At 40.5% G+C, this 20063-nt stretch overlaps 1 protein-coding gene across 3 annotated transcripts in view; it reads right to left on the reverse strand.

The window, feature by feature from the left end:
* Positions 1 to 1965: 1965 nt before the first annotated feature.
* The window catches only part of WDFY1 (WD repeat and FYVE domain containing 1), a 22918-nt gene continuing 4820 nt past the window's right edge, over positions 1966 to 20063 (reverse strand). For all 3 annotated transcript variants that reach the window (XM_017737048.1, XM_017737046.1, XM_017737047.1), the window contains exons 2-12: positions 19309 to 19376; positions 18505 to 18578; positions 17272 to 17326; positions 15807 to 15957; positions 13036 to 13148; positions 10570 to 10696; positions 8923 to 9028; positions 7515 to 7616; positions 6638 to 6768; positions 5552 to 5660; positions 1966 to 4834 (exon numbers count right to left, since the gene is read on the reverse strand). In XM_017737048.1, the coding sequence (XP_017592537.1) occupies positions 4775 to 4834; positions 5552 to 5660; positions 6638 to 6768; positions 7515 to 7616; positions 8923 to 9028; positions 10570 to 10696; positions 13036 to 13148; positions 15807 to 15957; positions 17272 to 17326; positions 18505 to 18578; positions 19309 to 19315 (1035 nt within the window). In that variant the 5' untranslated portion in view covers positions 19316 to 19376 and the 3' untranslated portion in view covers positions 1966 to 4774. The remainder of the gene's footprint in view (positions 4835 to 5551; positions 5661 to 6637; positions 6769 to 7514; positions 7617 to 8922; positions 9029 to 10569; positions 10697 to 13035; positions 13149 to 15806; positions 15958 to 17271; positions 17327 to 18504; positions 18579 to 19308; positions 19377 to 20063) is intronic.

Here is a 20063-nt window from a genome sequence, read left to right on the forward strand (position 1 = left end):
AAACAAGGTAAAGAGGAGAAAAACATGCACCTCAACAACCCATATCTTTGTGATACAAAGCAATTTAGGAATGAATGTACCAAATTTTCTGCAGACAAGCCAGTCAATCCCACCAAAATTAATATAATACATCAAGAGTAAGTCAAAGAATATGCTTCTACTTCTCTGTGTGAGCAGATTATACACTAAAACTTGTCAGAGACCCAGGGTACAAATGTGAGTCAGACAGCAGGTAGTTACAGCAACTCTGAGTTGCTAAGTTGAGGGGGAAAAGGGTCATGCATAGAAGCAGAAAGCAAAGTTTCTAATGACCCCATTATTTCAGTTTATTATTTGATATTTAATTTTATGAAAAAAATTGTACAGATTTTATTACTGATATTATTTTGATACTTCTATTGCCAGAGTAAGAAAACAAGTAACACTGTCTTTGAATCTGTTCCACAATTAGCTTTTACATATTAAGAGTTGAGCAGACTACAGAGCTACCTAGAGCCCATGCCCTTACATGCTCCAAAGGGACAAAAAGCTTTGTAGGATCACTTGATAGCAGTCACTTAAGAGATCCTTGATCCTTGCCTTTTGTGAATGAGAAGCAGAGAAAGCCTTCAAAGGCCACACTGAAACTCCCTCTAAAATGGTTAGTTCACGACAAAATAAGTTTTTAAACATTAGGCTGGCAGAAATTAATCATTTTCTGTAGAGTTTGATCATGGCATTTCAGTTAGTCAGGTCATTCAGCACTGAGGACTTGGTCAACAGAGAGAACCTTAGAGAGGTTTCCTTCTGAACTCTGTAGTAGTGAACCTGATAAACATAACAATCTGTCCCTTTCCTGCATCTAGTGTATTCTAAATCTCCTCAATGAATAAAGTCAACACTACAGGTACTAAGACCTGCCACACTGCTATCTGAAATGTAAATGAAGTTTTCAACATCAGGAACTGAGAAGTCATCAACTGTGCATTCCCAACTGTGCAGTCTCAGTTAGAAAACCAATACATCTATTTTTGTGCTTTCACTACAAGGACACCATTTGCAATTCTCCAGCATCTTCAACTTTAACTAGAATTCATATGCCTTATTCAAAACACAAGATGGTCTACACAGACATCTAAATAGGCTTTTCTGACTATAGATCAGCAACAGCTTCATTTTTTCCAGTCAGTTTTTGTTGGAACTACAAAACATGGGAATTTGCCTTGGGAAAGGTGAGAAGTTTAAGCTGTTCAAAATGAGACATATCATGTAAAAAAAAAAAAACAACCCAACAAAAAATATTATATACCACACAGGCTCTTCAGCCATCATTCAAAGGTGGCAAGTTTGTAAAACTCTTCCAGATTCCCTCTCTGGCTCCCAAATACACCAAAGAAGCAGTGAGCTACACAACATATTCATCAACCAACATTCAGACATTCCAAGTGTTACAAAGCCAGCCAGTGCTGTATTTGAGCCTGTGAAGGCTGTGAGCAACTGTAAAGGATAAGGATGCCTCCCAGTTTATCTCCATCCTTTCTCTGTGAGAAAGTATCATGAAACGAGTGCAACCACCTTATATGGCTGCAGTTTGTGTCCTCTGTATATATTATATTGTAGCCTCTGCTTACCCCATCCAGCAAAATTAGCATTTCTTTGGCACTTCAGACAGGTCCAAGGCATCTCAGGAAAGGATCCTGTGGTACTCTGTAGATAAGAACCTTTGCAGAGCTCTGAAGTGGAGCCAGATGAACCAGAGAAGAGGTCTATGAGCTGGGACCACACAGCAGCTGCTCTTCTCTCAGCTCACAGGTTCATTGTGGGCCTTTGACCTGCTGCAGCTCATTCAGTTCCAATACAGCACACCTGACAAGCTCTCCCAGGAACCTACAGTTTGTCTGTGGGGCATGTAAAGGAAGAGCCAGAGCACAAAATGTGGATTGTGCTTTCACAAGATGGAAAAAAAGATGGATCATCCAAACAGACTAAGTGAATATCAAGAAATATTTTATTGTACATGTAATCAAAGTTTAAAAAACAGACAAGAAGGAGAGAAGGACAGATTTTTCTAGGTTGTCTTAACTATGCAGGGTACAGAACTACAACTAGGAAAGAATTAGCACATATTAGTACCCTTTGCTCCCCTTCCCTGCCCCAATGGAAGAGGTTACACAAGTGAGATCTGTAATGCTTTAAATCAAGGCTTCTCAGTAACTGCACACTTGAGCTGACATAGTTGAAGTATGTTCAGTTTCATGAGAGAGCATGTGCCTTCAAAATAGTTGTTTATAAACAAAACTACTCTCTCTTTAGTGGTTTGTAAGCATTACTCATTCAACAGCAAGAGTATACTTAAAGACTAATGATTTAGTGGCCATATTTGTCATTATATCTGAACCGACACTATCTTTAAGTATATCAATTATAGAAAATAGATTCCTTAGGCAGTAGAGAATATATTATCTAGTGGCAAAAACATAATGTAAAGAAGCAGAGGAAGTATTCACAGGGAAGGGAGGGGGGAGCTGTGTGCTGAGCAGGGGTATATTGAGTAATCAGAACTAAAAATGCTGAGTTCTGGAGTGCTAATTGCAAAGGAGTTACACCTCAGCATCATGGGAATAGGATTCAGAATGTCTGGGTTGAAAAATATGGTACTCATTGCACATCTACATCAATCTCCAAGCTTAACTCACACCCTAGATCCTCCTAATCTATTACAGTGGGATATTAAACAGTTCTAGCACTGTATCGCATGTTCTGCCTTACATGCTGCAAGGAGGAAGGCTTCTGTTCTCTTCCAGAACCAGATAGGAAGAAGTCTGAAAGTGAATGAAGAGCATTATCAGAGCTTATTGACCCCTGCAACACTTTCCTTCCTAGTTTAGAACAGTGAAGGCCTTCAGAGCATAAAGCTGCAACTGCTTTTCCGGTGCAAGCTGATTTTCTCTCAATGGCTTAGAAATATGCCTTCCCAAAAAACCTAAGCTATACAGCATGTAGCCAGAGTTGAATCAAATCAGTGTGACAAGTGCTAAATCCTGGATTGAAGGCAAGACAAGTTCTGGGATCCTCACGAGAGACGGATTTGTTTATTCTTCAGTGGCCCAATAAGGCTTGCAAATTAAAAGACTTCACAAAACATCCAGAGAAGGCCCATGGAAAAGCAGACAAAGTAACACTAACTATCATATTCTGGATTCTAATGCCCTTTGGAGACTACCAGATTTTTGGCTTAAAATGCAATGAATCATGATGTATTAATGATCTTAATCTATTTCAGCCTACAGCATGGTCCAGTGCAGATTATTAGTGTCAAATTACACACCTAGGACTTGAATTCACTAACACTCATAGCACCACTTGATTGTTGCTGTAAGTAAAGACAGTCTAACCCTCAACTCTTCTGCCAGAAAGAGCGTATTACCTTTGATAATTGTGTAACACCACCTATTCCAGGCCAGCTGACCTACCCTTTTTTGTCCTCACACACATTGCATCTGTTTTCAGATAAATCTGAACAGCTCCAAGCTTAAACTCTGTGACGTATCACCTTAGCTTCCAAAGTTACAAAATAAATTCTCTTTACAGCATTCAGATGTGGGAGATTCACTCAACTGACAAACCAGTTTATTGACAGTATCTCTCACTAGTTATTTCCTTTATGTGCCAACTGCACAGTCCTAAAAGCCTCCCAGCTCTTCTTCATACTTCTCAGCTTTGAAACAGGAAAGGATCAATATAGATATCTCAGGATTAACAGACCTAGGTGCAGGGAAGAAAGCAACTCTTCTGTACATCAGTAATTATTGCTCAGTATTTATCTGTTTTAAGCAACATCAAGACAGTATTTGAATTTATGCTGTACTTTAGCAGACAGGCTCCCTAACATTAAAGAACATGAGCCTTTCTACAGAAGAAAATCTCTATAATTTAACTGGCCATTTTTTCTCAACTGTTACTTGTAACAAGGCAGATTTGTTTAGGTTCCCATTCCAACAACATTATAGTTGTCAAAGTACATGGCTCATACCTGTGGCCAGTCTTTAGAGCAGGTGGGCTGCACATTTTCATAACTACAGAAGTTTATCAGCTATGCTAAAACACTACATAAAAAACCCAGGATTGTTTGCAGACTCCCCAGCTACCTACACAGAACAGCTGTTCCACAAAAGTGATTTCACTAACGACTGAACTTGAAGACAAACACTACAAGAAAGCCAACAAAGGATCTTGTGTGATCAAAGGTTCTCTTACTATCTCATTTGAAAGAAGCTACCTTCCACTTTGAACTATCTCCTCCTTTCATAGGAATAACCAACACACCTTTTTGAGGCAATTTAGACAGTGACTGCTCAAAACCATTTCAACAGAACTGCTTTTTGGAAGAGAGAATAAGTTATTTTACTATTTGCACAAATTGAATTTACTACACTCATTTTACTCTGGTAATGCTTTAGCTACAAGGTATCTGTACAAGACATATCAGCAGAGATAGCACATTGTTAACACTACATATGTAAACTGAGAGACAACAGGTCCTTCATCCAGGTGTCATATTGCAGATAAACCATTGATGTCAGTCTGAGAGGCTGCGGAACCGCACTTCAGCACCACGGAGATTCCCGGGGAGCCCAACAGAAAAGCTGTGCTCTACAAGGGTGACTGTCCATCCTGGAACAGCAGCAGGAGGAGAATCAAGCAACCAGTGTTTGCAGTAATATTCTTGAGGAGGATTCCATTCACTCGGTGCATATTGCTGTACATAAGGTGCATAAACCTGCCACGGAGGAGATCAGCGGGAAGAGAAGCCAGTGGCAAGGCTGCAACCAACTACTGGTGTCATGTCCCAGATCTGGAAGAGAATATCGTGGAGAATTGCACAGCTTTAGTGTCAGACTCACAGGTCTTTCTGCAAGAGGCATAAAAGCAAACACAAAGACATCCCTGGACACAAGGTAACAATTCCTTTTTAACTTATGCTTGAGGAAAATTTCATAAAGAGTTATACCAGCCTTACAAACCAAAAGCTAAATTTGGGGTTCAAGAGTCTTCTTGCACTTCTGTAGAGGTCTGTTTTAAGAAGTGCTATGCAGTTTGTCACAAACATGCTTACAGCAACACAAGGACAGGCTGGCACAGTCTCAGCTCTGGCATGCATGGTGAATGTAGAGCTCAAGCACAGCAAGATTCCGTATCAGTCTGAGCTCCGTGTCATTGTCTCACAACCAGGGCTTTCAGTGGCCATGCTCCTAGCCATGGAGCTCAGAGCAAAGGAACCTGTACATTTCCTCAGGTCTGTGTCTTTAAGGCTGATGGCAGATTCTCCTGCTGCCCATGCCTGCTGTGTTTGTTCAGAGACACAACAGTAACAGATCCAACAGCTGCACTCCATACAGTGGAGTTACAAGTCATTTCCTCACGCAGCTGCTGAAGAACAGCCTAGCAAATACAATTCCTTCTTCCCACAATAGATAGCTTGTAGCAGTAGTTGTCAGAAAGAAAAAAAATTTACAAAAATGAATTCTCTATTAAATATCTCTAAGAAATACAGAAAAATATGCAGGAATACCTTCACAATCCGGTCGCTCCCACAAGTCACCATTAGCCCTCTGGAGATGTCCATGGACATGTGTGAAATGTTGTGTTTTCCTTCATGAAAGGTTGCCAAGGAAGTACGGCTGCACAAGAACAATTGAAATGAAAGCCAGCCATGAGATGAAGCTCCATGGCATCATTACAGTAGTGCAAAATAAAAGAAAATTAAGTTGCTCAAGTACTAATAGATCAATTCCAAGAGCTGCAGTGCCGTATTAAAGGGGACAGAATTAAATTAGTAAGTCATGCTAAGGCACTGCTTGTGGAGTTACACAGGTGTGACATTTCCTGGCCTTCTGCAGCCTGACTGTTAACAATACTGGAGCAGAAGTGGGACACTGCATTAGCAAATACTTCTGCTCCTGGTTAACAAAGTCAAGCTCAGCTACATTCTTCCCCTGCTGGCTGCAGAAACCAACTAGGGCACCACATCTCACTTTTCAAGAAAACCCAACCCCAAGCAAACAAAAGGCCTCAACAATGAAAAACCCAACAACACAATAAAAAACCCCAAGCCCCCCCCACATTTTCACATCTGATTACTCTGTTCATATCCAGAGAAAAGGCGGTCCTTCATTTCTAAGACAAGTTTAATGAGACAGCAAATGATGTTTAACCCCAGTTGCTTGCATGGGGAAAAATCATGTTGAGCTCTGAAGAATATTCCCAAAGAAATAGTTTTTAGAAAGTGTACATGAACTAATGCATATACATTCTGGCAGCTGAAATGCATTGTCTGGCACCCACTTAGCAATGTTAAGTGCAATCAATAGCTTTTAACTAAACTGAAATGTTGAGACAAATATATTTCAAGTTTAGATCTGGGCTCTTGGAAAAGAACAACTAAAAAGGATAAAAAGTTGTAATTCCACATCTGATCCAAATGCACTTGCAGAGCCAGATGGGGGATCTCTGCCATCAGAGTGCTTTCAGTCCCCAAGGCCTATTAGCAGAGAGTCAGCTCAGTGTGTTTTGTAGCATTGTGTGTGGATGTGGAGCAAGCCCAAGGGTTTCTGCACACCAGCAGTGTTACTACAGTTTATTACTCCTTAATACTCACTCTTCATCCTTGATTGACTCAAAACAAGAATCACAGACACGGACCTGGAACTCAAATCCCATGATTGGGTAACTCGACCGTTTGGTACTGCACTTGCCACACACTGCTTGTCCACATTTTCTACAATGATGCTTCATGGAGCAAGAAGAAAACAAACAAGTAAGTCACTATACTATGTCACTTGAGCACCGTACCAAAGGTCCACCAAACAACAATACAACAAAACTTCTGTTTTGCGACCTGTTAGAAAGCAACCTGTTAGGAAATGCTCTGTTACTTCAACCAAAGACCGTCTCTGAAGTTCTGAACAGCTGTTTGGGTCATTAATGGATTTATCTCCATATTCTCTGCATACATCATCTTCTCCAGCAAGCTCCTTCTGGGAGAAGGGGAAAAAGAGGGTTGAACAAGCACCCCAGTTAAAAACAGTCTAAGGAAGCCAGAAACAGATGAATGTCTTGGTGCCTGTCCAGTCCCTTCTTAAAGAAAACTACCTGGAAAGCTTTCACATTCTGGTACAGTAAGAACAGGGCCATTACTGCTTCCCTGGAGTGAGCATCAATATGCTCAGTTATGGGGCACTGTTTGCCATTTTACACAACACTTGAAGATTAGCTGCCCATGGTTCCAAAGCATGGAAACATTCAGAGAAATCCAAAAGAGCACTCCTAGCTCAGCCTGCTTCAACCTGTGACAGAAGTTTGATGCAACACTTTCATAGAATTTGGAAATGTCTTAGCAGTGCCTAGAAGCTGTAACTTCTCAATATACCCTCACTTCAAAGCAGCAAAAATACCAAGAGTTGAAAAGATCTACCAGCCTTAGTGGTTTTCTGTTTGCATTTTGCTCAAATGCTGACTGAAACCAGGCATCTCACCTGTCTCAACCCTATCGTCTTTGTGTCCCACATTTGCTTTATATTCCAGAAGAAAGGTTGTTCACACTTCTGACAGGAATCACTTTCTAGCCATTGAGGAGCCTACAAAAGAGCAGGAGATGCAAGCAATCAGAATTGTTTTCCCCTCATACAACAATCAAGGAAGTTTATTTTAAGAACCCAAAGTAAAATTCTACTTGGAAAGATGCCCTGGCTCAGTTCTGGACATTTCAACAGTAAATTGCCTAGAACATAGTACATAGTAAGTTCAACACAAAAACCCCAAACCCCAGAATACAGTTATTAGTTACCTACACACCTCCCACACTTTTTAAGCCTACAGTAACATGTTATGTTACTGCCTTAATAAGAAAACTCATTCAAACATCTAAGTTACTAAACCTGCTGCAGGCATTCAAAGACTGCTGCTCTGGTTTGCCTGGATGGCTTTTAAGGACCAGTGTAGTCCAAATTGTAGAAACTATGAGGCAGTAATCCCCTCTAAGAAAGGGGGTGTCCAGAAATAAATTCTGTGAGTAACTATCTTTTCTACTTTCATGGGATTGCAGTTGAAATAATTAGGAACTCATCTGCATTTTCCATCCTGCCCACATCTTCGTTAAGCAACCCTTTGCCCACTCACACACTTTTCCTGCCATAAATGGACTAGGCCAAATGAAAATAGAGCCTTTGCACATTTCAGCTGTAAAAGAGACACGATATTTTTAGTACACAGATTTGAACATGTATATTCTATACAACTTTATACATCTCATGAGGAAGTCTCCCTTAGACTTGACAGGAGGAAAGCTGGAACAACGAAGCATTTTTTCTTTTCAATTCACTTACACTGCTGACAGTAAGAAAACAAGAGCATTCTGAGTTGCACCACCATGGATATGAACTGATGCAGGAAAAAAGTGTATAGCTGGGTCAATTGCTGTGTACTGTGATCTTTTAAAAAAAATGTTGCCTGGGGACTGAACCTCTGCCTTCTGAACTGCATCTCAAAACCTGCCTCTCACTTCTTTACCTGCTTTGCCACAAGTTGAGAGCTTATTTCAAGACTATTGAAGCATAGTCCACTAGTTTCTTTACTGCAAGAGTGTGACTGCTTTAGATTGTTCCAGCAGCAAAGGCCACAGCCATTCCAGTGAACCTGTTGTCTCTTTGAGAAAAAACTCTAAGCAGTCCCAAGATGTCTCGCACTTTTCCTGTCCTGGGAACCCATTTACAACAATGCAGCATGGACAGCCACTAGAACAGAACAGGTTTCAATAATATCATCCAGCCTTAAAGTGTCAGAGAACATGAGGAAAGCAGCCTGCAGAACTGGCTAAGGAAAGTAACATTAGTCTCTGAAAAAGGAAAAAAAAAAAAAAATCTTTGACCTAGGACATGAACTTACCTCTTCTCGGCTGATATCCATGTTCCAAACAGCAATTCCCCCATCAGCTGAACAAGACACCAGCTGCCGTGTCAGCTGGATGTAGCAGATAGCCTGCACCTTGTCACTGTGAACAAAGCACACACTATTTACCCACAGGTATTTAAACAAAGCTTGGTTTCCCAGCAAACCCTGATTTATCCTTGTAAATAAAGCTAGTGAGGAAGCCCAAAACTGATTTCCAGTTTGCTAAGTCCACTAAGTAGAGCTCTGAGGATGAGTGAACAGATGCTGTCACCTGAGCGCTACCCTAGCATCAGGATGTTGCTGAGAGTGTTCTTACAGGCCTGACCAGAATACCAGAGGTACAGTTCCATGTCAACATTTGCTGGCAGTAAGCCCTGACGGTGAACTGAGTGTCAGCTGGCTCAGAGTGTGTGTGCAAATACTCTTCTGCATTGGCAAGGAGAGCCACTTACCAAAACAGAGATAAGTGGAAAAATAAAGAGAAATATTTGTTTGAAGATGCAGCTAAGAAGCAGGTTCCACTGTTGCTAACAAATCACAGTAAGTCAGTCTGTAGCTGCCACACAAAGTATAGATGCACCAGTAAAACAATTTAATCCTAAAGAAAGTCATGGCAAAACAAAAGTCTACCCTAAGAAAGTAAACAAAGAATCTGAATAGTATCACACTGCTTTGCAACATCTAAATTGAATTTAAAGTCATTCTGCTTCTCAGAAGAACTTACTTTCCCATTCAGTACGAAGAGAAACTGTTACAAGTCTTCACCAGGACACATGAGGCAGCAGTAATAGCAGTATAAAGTCCTCCAGTCACTAACTTCAGGTTTTTTTTGTTAACTAGGCCTCTATTATTAATTCTTTAGCCATAAAACTAAATCCTCAAGATTTAACAAGAGTTCTAGGGCTAAGGCTATCAGTCTTGATCAAAGGTGGATGGAGGCATCTATGGAATTAGACAAGAGGAGAATACACTACACAAATATCTTTAAACATAAAAAATATCTCTACTACCACTGCATTTCTAAGTAGAATATATCTTCAGTGGTGAACTGCCCATCAGACTGAATTAGAGCCCTACATTTAAAAATGGCAGCTAGCATTGTGTCTCTAAAAATTAAGAGTTGATTAATACAGGCAACTACCTCAACTGCAGAAGAGGGGAGACATAATACTTTCTGAAGTTGAGAGACTATCCCTGTAATTTAGCCAGTTTATCACCGTGCTGACAGAAAGAGAGAACAGGAACATATTGAAGCTTATTTTATACGGGTACATGAACATGTTTATACATAAAGGTTTTAGCCCTCCTCTCACAGGTAACTCAGTGCAGTATTTACAATACAGACACATGCAATTTTTACATAAAGGCCAAACCAGATGATTTAGGGGTTTTAGTAACTTCTGTGTTACTTCTAAACCATGGTAATAAGAATATATTAAACATGAACAAGAAAAAAGATGCATCAGTAAGGCTTTCCTAGTACTGATTATCCTTCTTCCCCCTCAAAGTCCTCAGGGTTCTGAAAAGAGTAACTTTCTCCATTATTCAAAATGACTGAAATATCTTGCCACACTATTTAGTGTTCCTGGGACTGTGTGTTCATTACAGGACATGTATGAAAAATAAGACTCCATTACATACTGATGTCCCTGGAGCAGCAGCGTTCGCCCCTTCCTTCCACCAATATCCCACATGATAATGCTGTGGTCAGAGGCACCTGAGAAGAGCAGCCGTTGAACAGGATCCCACCACAGGGAAGTAATACTCCCTAGGAAAGAACATTCTGCAGTTAGATGTTAAGGGACTGGCTCCCCAACACAGTGATGCCCTCCTGGAGCATTAAAGTGAAACCTGAGGTACTGCCTTACTCCAGTAACATATTGAAAGCCTTAAGGCAAAGGAAGCACCCAACAGCAAGGTGCAGTCCTGACAGAGAGGCAAGGAGTACTGGACAGTAGAACAGAATGTCCCTAAGAAGACAGATATAGCATAAGCCAGAAAGTCTGAGTTCTGCCCCTTGTATTTAGGCAGGTGATTTTAAGAGTTACCAGGCTGCTATGTGAGCTTTGGAAGATGGAAGTACTAACACTTGCCAAGCAGAAACCATTATCTACAACACAATGAGATGCTTGGTCAGTGGTTGCAGGACAGCTCACAGTGCTCTCAGGTAAAGCCACTGTCACATAACCATTTACAACCTTAAAATAGCTGGACTAAGAAACGAAGGGACAGTTTCACTGCTGTTAGCAAATCTGCCACTACTCACTAAATTACAAAACTAGATTTCAGAAGGCCCAGTGCAGCTGTGAATTAGTGGATAGAAAGAAATGAGTCATCTAACAGTAGCAGCCTTATACTAAACCCATATGCATGGTAATGTAGCCAGGAGACTAAAGGAGTAATTTTGTTACTCATGCCACCTATAGGTGTGAAGTTGGGACATTTTGTTCCCTTGCAGAGATCCTTAACTTTAAAGAATCCTTCCATTGCTCAGTTGTCATCAAAAGCCTTGTTAGTCTGAAACTGAGATGATGAATGATAATTAGAACCCAAATCAGTCCTTTCCAGTGCTCCGGAGCAAGACGGTTTTTTTGCCTCCTTTAAGGCTACACTATTTTCAGACTGACCCATTTGGGAATAGCATGTGCACCAAAAAGGCACTAACTTTGAGTATTATCTCAGCATTACACAGAGCAGGCTGTTATATATGGTGAATTCTGGAAGCTGAGAACAAACTCTGAAACCATTTAAACTGCAAAGCAAACACTGCTTGCTTATGAAGTCACATTTACCAAGAGCTAGAAAGCAAACAAGATGAAATCAGACTTTTGAAGTCTGTCAAACACAGCTGCACTCAAAAAAGAACTAGATGCCATTTAAGTTTAGAGTTTCTGTATCTTGAGAATATTACAGAAATACTATGGAAGAAAAAAGGTTACACATAATCTGATTTGCTTTAAAAAAAAAAAGGAAAAAAGATGAAATAACTAGGATTATACCAGTTGAAGAAAAACCTGCTTCTGCCCCTGAAATCCTCTTTTATGCTAGCTCAATTCTTGTTTTAAGGATCACAGTCCCCATATGGAAATATATGAGCCGAAGTTGGCGGCTGTGTAGACAGCACTGCTGAAGTTGGTGCTTGGAAGCCCATCACAACTCAAGAGATAGAACACACACTATAAGAAAGTGCCACACAGACATACTGCTTTTAGACTAACAGTAACATTTACCAAGGGAGCTGCATTTGAACACAGACCAGTGCAAAAGTATAGAGAGGCAAAGGAGTCTCTAGGGCCAAGAGAATGATTTTGCTCTAAACTGAAACAATCTGAAATTCCCCTTGAAAGCAGAAGAGACATTTATCACTTGAAAATCTCAACTTGCCTCCTGCATTCAAAACCAGCTGTATCATTTTACAGTCATCTGTAGATCAGGAGTCTATGCAGCTTTAACAAAGCCTACTCTATACTTACAGCTGTTATACAAAGCAGCCTTTTCCAGTGGGTCAGAGACTCATGACCCAGTAGTTCCATCCCTACCCACATGCAAACTGTCAGCTGATTTGAAAGTGACCACATGGGAAAAGACATTGTCTTGTTTATTTTTCTCAGCATGCTATTAAGTTACCCATTATTCTGTGATTTGCTTCTTCCCTTACTCATTACAGCAGATGGTGGCTCCATATCATGTTATGGACCACCTGATTCGTCATTGGTATAAGGACTTCAGCTGTACTATACAGGATGAGACATATGCCTTAGACTAGGCAGCTTCTCCAGTGTTAAAGAGACTAAAGCTTTTAAAGGTGGCCATCTAGTGGGTAACTTGTGTTTAACTGAATGCATATGTTTACCTTTATTTTTCATCTATAATAAAAATACCTGTAGGTATTTATAAGGCTAAGATTTCCCCTCAGCAAGAATGTGTTTGTTCTTTAACAGGAAGTCATGTACAGCTTTGAACAGCTTATGATAACCACTACCCTGAACTGGTTTTTCATCCAATATCTACTCTTAAGAGGCAGATATGCAACTGACCATCTCACCCCAGCTTACAAAGAGGGACCGTATCTGGGACAAGTGGATTTAGGACAAGGAGTTACTTTACCTTCATGCCCTTTGAGAGTTGTGATAACTGAGCAGGTATTCTGCTCAAGCTTCAGAAGAGTGATCTGTCCAGAATAATCACCAACAAATGCATGCTGAGTTTCATGATCGTATCTGAACACCAGTCAAGGAGAAGCTTCATTTGATCAAAGAGTATTTTACATGAGTGAAACAGTCAGCTACAGCGTCTAAAAAAATTGGAAAAGAACATTTTAATATGCCAGATAAATATTTACATAATTAATTCTAAAGTGGTTAGAGGGTGTAATAAACCTTTTTGATTCCTTCCTTCCCATCACTCTGCCCTACACGTGCAAGTAAAACTGTATAGAAATTAAGTGATGAGAGTTTTAGAAAGCCAGCAGAGGAAGCCAGGAGATAATCCATGCCCTAGTTTAAGGCAAGCCAAGTAGCTTTAGGCCATTTCTAGCAGATACTCACAGAAAACGCTCATGCTCGTCTACAAGATGCCAAAACTCATCAGGCTACTTGTTGCAGTGCAGAGCTCTCTACAACCATTACGAGCACCTCACTGGACACTGGATGGCATTCAGTCTTACCTACTATCTCCTCCAATAAACCCTTAGTTTTCTAGCATGTTAGCAGTTGATATCCCCAGGAGAGGAAAACCAAGATACAAGGATGCTGTCCCTCCACAGCAAGTTCACCTTACAGTGGAAGTACATGCACAGTGTTCTAGCTACTGCCAAGGTAAGACTGTCTCATTTCTTGTCCTGTTCTCTGGACTTCCCAGTTTACCAGTGCAGGTCCTTGAGTGTGGTATTGAAAACTGAACTGTATTTCAGAAAGGATTCTCTCAGTTAACACTGAGACAAAAGCCACACCACATTCTAACATAAGATCCATTAACAGGGTGGCACATTGGGCAAAAGCATTACACCTCGTAACAGTTCTGGTAGTCAAATTTTCCCACGATGTAACTATGAACTCCAGAAACCAAAGCATAGCAAGCCAATGGAACTAGATAATTTGCTGCTTTTAGAAAACTTCTGCTATTCAGAATATAAGCAAGAGCTATGAAAGACCCATGCAGCTGACACCACAAAACCCAAGAGCTGTGTATAAACTTAGGTGTCCTCCTGGAACCACATAAAAACAAAAGCAGCAGCTAGAAAAGTAGTCTCTGGTATCCAACAGAAAATGCTAACTTTAAAAAGACAGCCTACCAAAAAGCGCACCAGCCTAAGTGAAAATCTAGAGCCTTTGCCATCTGATGACATTCCGAAATCTCTTAAGCCTTCAGGATCTTGAGATAAACAATTTGCTTTCAACAAGTCCTCTAAGTCCCTGAATATGTGATCCTTTCTTCATCTTGGAAGTTCAGACTTGCCTTATCCCCACTAATTCAGTAAAGAATAGGCACTCTGATGTGTTTTTTAGAAGCTTACACATAGGATCATTAAGAAACAACTTCTAAGGGACCTCCTGATAGGGAGGCCAAGCACCTAGTGCAGGCTGGTTCTTCCAAACACAAGTCCAAAGGCCGATCAATTACAATGGATTTTCAAATGTCATGTTCTTCAGTGGAAATTTATTTTTATATTGATATAAAAGGTCATATTCTTTTCTCCATTTTAATAATAAACTGTGCCATTATTTGCAATAGCATTAGCTATAGAAACCACTAAATTCAGTGAGGCTCAGACTGTTCACCAGACTGTGCTGTGAGCTGGTCTCCAACACACACACCAGCTTTAACCTATTCTGTGCTGCACTCAGCTGAGGTGAGCTGCACATGGAATGTCTTATGGGACGCAACTCCCCTGGACTCTAAAAAAGAGCAGCAGTACAATAGTACAAACCTGACAATTCTTCAGTCAGTAAGGCAGGGTCTGCACAGATGGGAGACCTCAGAAGGCCAGACATGCAGCTGGCAACTGAGCTTTCCTCCCAGCTTCTTACCAGGACACAGGTGTACAGCCACTCTGGAGAGCTCTTCATGTTTTCAAGCGATGTAGTTGACTTGTTTCAGCTTTTGAATCTTGTATTTCTAAAACATTACTGCCATTAAACCTCATACAGCAACCAGTACACCTTCAATTACCGTCCAGCCACATCTAAATTGCCACCATTAACAAGTGCTAAAAAAAAGTTTTAGAATTTCAAGTATTTAACTTGCTTTCAAAAGCTTTGATAAGTGAACTACCTTTCAAGTTACTGGCTTTGTAAGTCTTTTACATAGGGTAAAGAATGCCCTGAAGTACTTACAGCTGAATAGACAACCAGAGTGCCTAAGCTGAAAATGCTGCAGTTAAATGCAGCTTGCAGAAAGCAAATTGCACACAAACAAATTACTACTGGTGGTGAATAATGTTTCAATGTACCCTTGTAGCTTAAAGATAGAAAAGATTAACTTGAGCAAAAATAGAAAAATTAAAGCAGTTCAAAGGGTTTTCATGATGTTTTATGCTCTAGAAGGACTCAAATGCACACTGCCATCTGTTGAACAAAGTGACTTGCCCAGGAAGTCTACAGGCCAGGCTATAGATACAGTCACTGCCACAACATGCTATGGACAAACACCTCAAAATTAGCAACTAGTACAGATTGGGATTTCTGCAGCGCAAGGTCTCTTCTGCTATCTAATAACCACTAATAGAAATAAAGGTATTAAAATAATGAGAATAAGGGTTAGCAGACTTGCAAGAGATGTCACTCTAGGTTTTATACATGCAAAGTTGAGAACAAATTGAGGTAAAGGAACAAAGTACTCTTCCAGCTTCAGGGTAGCAATCATTTTTCAAAGGATACTGTAGACATGAAGCCCAAGAGGTGAAGTAATGTCTCCCCAGCATGCTCCCACTCCTGGTGCACATCCAGCTGATACACTTGTCATGACCTGTGCTGATAAGCCACTCTGATGCCAGGCAGAAAGTAATAGCAGACACTCGATTCTGGTGAGCTGCAATAAGAAAAAGATTCTGGCACTTTTTCCCCAAAAATCCAAGTGCTGTGTACTTCCATTCTAATTCAGACAGACAGAGGTTGAAGATGATATCTAGGCAATGCCCCAGGGAGATCTTTTACCATTATATTATACTTGCATCTAGGCTGAATGAAAAGGTTCCCATAGCTCTGTTTAGGATTTGCCTTCTGAATAGCTCAAGTGAACCAAATCCATCAGTCAGCTGATGTAAGCCTTTCTCCCAAAGAGAGAGAAGCTGAGTTCAGCCCAGACCCAAGGTTAAGGAATACACAAACCCTCAACTTCCTCTAGTTAGCCCAGGACTTCTGGGGAGTAATGCAACACATCTAAAAACTTGAATTGCTTTACTAAATGCATCTTTTCCTAACCCCAGAGAGCTACGCTCACATTCATACGTTTAAGCACCTGAAGGGATATCTAGTCCATGGCATTCAAACTGCTTCCTGTGACAGCAACCAAATCCTGCCCAGCTTTGTTGAGAATGCTGCCCCTAAGCAAGAAGTTACACGTCCTTTAGAAAGAAGCCTCCCCTGCCCCCCAAGATGCAAGTACTTCCCTTGACTGAATTGTAATCATCTCCCTCAGGATAAAGGGAGGTTTTGTTGCTTTAAGAACAAGGTCTTTTTCTCCCAAGCAAGAACATTGCTTCTATCGGTATCAGGGAGTTACAAGACAAACTGCACTTTGTTTTGCTACATAATCTGCAGTCTTTAAGAGCTTCTTTCAGGCCTTTCACATTAATATTCCAATTTTAACCAACAATTGAGTTTTGTGTTTCTTTAAAGGATGTGTAGACAAATGCTGAAATTAGCATCTCTGTAAATATTAGAATAATCCCACAATCCTTGTTTCCCACATAATGGAAAAATAAGCTCTTTTTCATCCCTGTTGCTCTCCTAAGATGACAGAGAAAGGAAGGACTCTTACCTTGAGCTAGAAGCAACCAAGTCCATTGATTACAAAAAGTAAGGACAGAAATTGCAAACACCAAAATGCACCTTTAGAAAGCTCTTACACCAACACTCACACAGCACTACTTCAGCTGAAGAGCAAAATCTGAGCTCACTAGTTCTGGCTCATTAAACTTGCAGGCTAATGATGTAGTGAACTTAATGATAATGACTACAACTTAGACTCAGCAGTTATCCCCAACTAAGCGACAACTATAAGGTCAGTCAGAGTTAAAGCATATCTGGTCTTGATTAATCTGTGACTGTGTCCAGTTTCCCAAGCATTTTAGATGCCTTTCCTTCACACAAATGTTAGTGTAGATAGTGGTTAACAGTTTACCTGGATAGGTTTTCACAAAGTTCATCTTATTAAAGTCCTCAGAAATATGAAACTCCTAAAAGCAAAGTGAAATTGTTAGAAGATACCACAGTGGCACAAGCAACATTGATACCCAAAAAAGAGCAGCAACCTCACAGACCGATATTTGCATAGCAGCAGTATATCTCACAAAAAACAAGCACCTTCTGAGGCTGGAGCAAAGCACACTGAAATACCAACTGTAAATTAAAGTTTTAAGTGACTGAATTTTCAACAGGGAACATTCTTTCAGAATTGAGTTTGCTGAAGGGAGATTATAGGAAGAGATAAGATCTCATCTGTCCCCAGCAGGAGCAAACAAAACTATCTTGTAGTATTTAGGATTTGCATGTTTGCGACTTCACAATGGACAGGTTTATGTGAGAGTGTTTTCTATGTGATCCATTAGACTTAATGAAATTTTCGAAGTCTCAACTTAAAATTTCCAGTAGTTATCACTAGAATTCTATGCAGTTCTTTGTAGGCTATTCATAGCAGTTATCTGTAGAATATGACTATGACACTCATGTACCCTGGCTCCTTATTATTTTGACCTTATCTTCACAGAGAAAGGAAACCATTAAAGCATCTGAGAGTCATAGGATTCCTCTCCTTTACCAAGGGGGGAAGAATAAAACCTAATTTCTCTTCTGCCAAGTGTATGCTCTCCAAGACAGGGACAGCAATTACAGCAAGAGTATAGAAAGAGAGAAGAAAGAATTCCCAGCAAGAAAAGAGATGAACCCAGCCTCTTATAACTTCAGAGCTAGTGTTGAAATTTCTACATCATAAAAAGATCTGCAGCAAGCAAATCCAGAGATGTGTGCACAGCAGGATACAGACAGATCCATACTCCTGGCCAGGAGCAAACCAACTGCAGTTCACCACCCCTGTCAGAGCACCACCATGGCACTCTGCCCAGCTTACTGTACTCCCCTCAAAACAACTCCTTGGCAAAGCATAACTGTTTGGGCCCACTGCTGCACTAATGGCTCAAGGGCTTCTTGAGGCTACCTGGCTCACACCTAGTCAGAAGAACCTTTGCTTTGCAGTCCTCTCATGTACATCTCAGCTGAACTGCCAAGAAGCTCAGCCATTTAGCAGTAGCTGCATTCCAAAATGAATGGAAAGAAAACAGACTATCAGCTGCCAGCAACACATGGACAATGAGAGCAATTCTAACCTACATTTGGAAGAAAAGTCACAACAACTTACCATGACAGCTCCATTATCCTGGCCAACAAATATCCGTCTGCTGTCATGATGATAAGCCATGGCAGAACATGGTGCTGTCAAAAAAAAGCAAGTACATTACAGTTACTTAAATGGAGGTATTAGGATACACATGACTTTAATAAAAGTAAATTCTTTCACTCAGGACAAAAGCTGTTCAAGTAACATGATAGAAACTAGTCTGCATAGCTAACATCCCTTGGAAAGACAGTTCAATTCCCACATATGAAGCTGAGGACAGGAACATGACTACTGTAACTCAGATATACCAACAGGAACCATATGCAAACATGATTTCCTGCCACAAGGCACAGCTCAGCAAGAGGAATTTTACACAGGCTGAAAGGTGAGCTAACAGTAACAGCTGGTTACACTTAAGAACTTGAGCTCACTCCAATTATCTCAAAGGGAGCCCTGAAAGATAAAAATGCACACCTTGGAAAGCAGAGAGTATTCTTATGTCTGAACTTTCACTTAGTGATTAGAAAAGCTCACTTAATTGGCAGACAAATTATTTGCCATCATTTGAGGCACCTCCTGCTGCAGATCCACAATGATTTACCTGGTAAAGGATGTGGTTCTGACAGAACACTGCCACAGATCTCACCCACTATGCAGCTAGTTTCAAATCAAAGTCTGAGCTAGATGCTGCAAAGCTCCCAAAATCAAGATCATTGAGGGAATCCAGCCCTTGAGGAAATGAGAAGGAGGTATTCCCACACACAGCACAGGTACAAAACCCACACTATGCCTGGCCACCACTTACCATCTCTATATTGTACTTACATGCCATAGTGTGATAGATGCTGGGCCAGTATTGCCCACTGTCTCTCTTCAGCCATACTCGGATTGTTCTGTGTCATGGGAAGAGCAGGGAGAAGCCAGCTGTAAGTGCACCAGCCCTTGCATCTGAACCACTTCATTACTTATGTATCAGCTCCATTCCCCTAAGTTTTTGTGCTACTCAAATATAATAGTGGAATGACATACCAGAAATAACAGTACTCAAATACTACTCTAACATAACAAGAATATTAGCACTAAGAATAGTCACCCTTGGATTTGGAGAAGTTTTCTTCAAAACTATTTATACAATGAGTTTCAGTAAGTATGAAATGAAAATACTATTTCAGCTAACTTCAGAAACTGCTACAAATTGCATCCCTTTACTTCCTTCTTGGCTCTGGCTGATATAAGTCAAATTCAAATTGCAGAAATGTTCTGTCTTTGGAAGAGCAAACCACAGTTTGTTTATAGCTTGCTTGTTTATAGCAGATTATGTGTCTGATACATTTCATAAAAAAAAAAGAATTGCAAATAATTTCATTATGGAAGTCCAAACTTTTTAATTTTAACAGCATCTCTGTGTAACTCACCCTTCAGCAAGCCAGATACTGAATATTAATAACAGAAGCACCTCATCCTCTAGACCAGCACATTACTGACATCTCCATCCCCAAATATTAAGAATCCATAGAGGACAACATATCTAACTCAGTATTATTTCCTCTAAGCCATGCCTCTAATTCCTCATGCAGGAA

Source organism: Corvus brachyrhynchos, unplaced genomic scaffold, assembly GCF_000691975.1.
Source record: "Corvus brachyrhynchos isolate BGI_N302 unplaced genomic scaffold, ASM69197v1 scaffold83, whole genome shotgun sequence".
In the NCBI taxonomy this organism is placed as follows: domain Eukaryota; kingdom Metazoa; phylum Chordata; class Aves; order Passeriformes; family Corvidae; genus Corvus; species Corvus brachyrhynchos.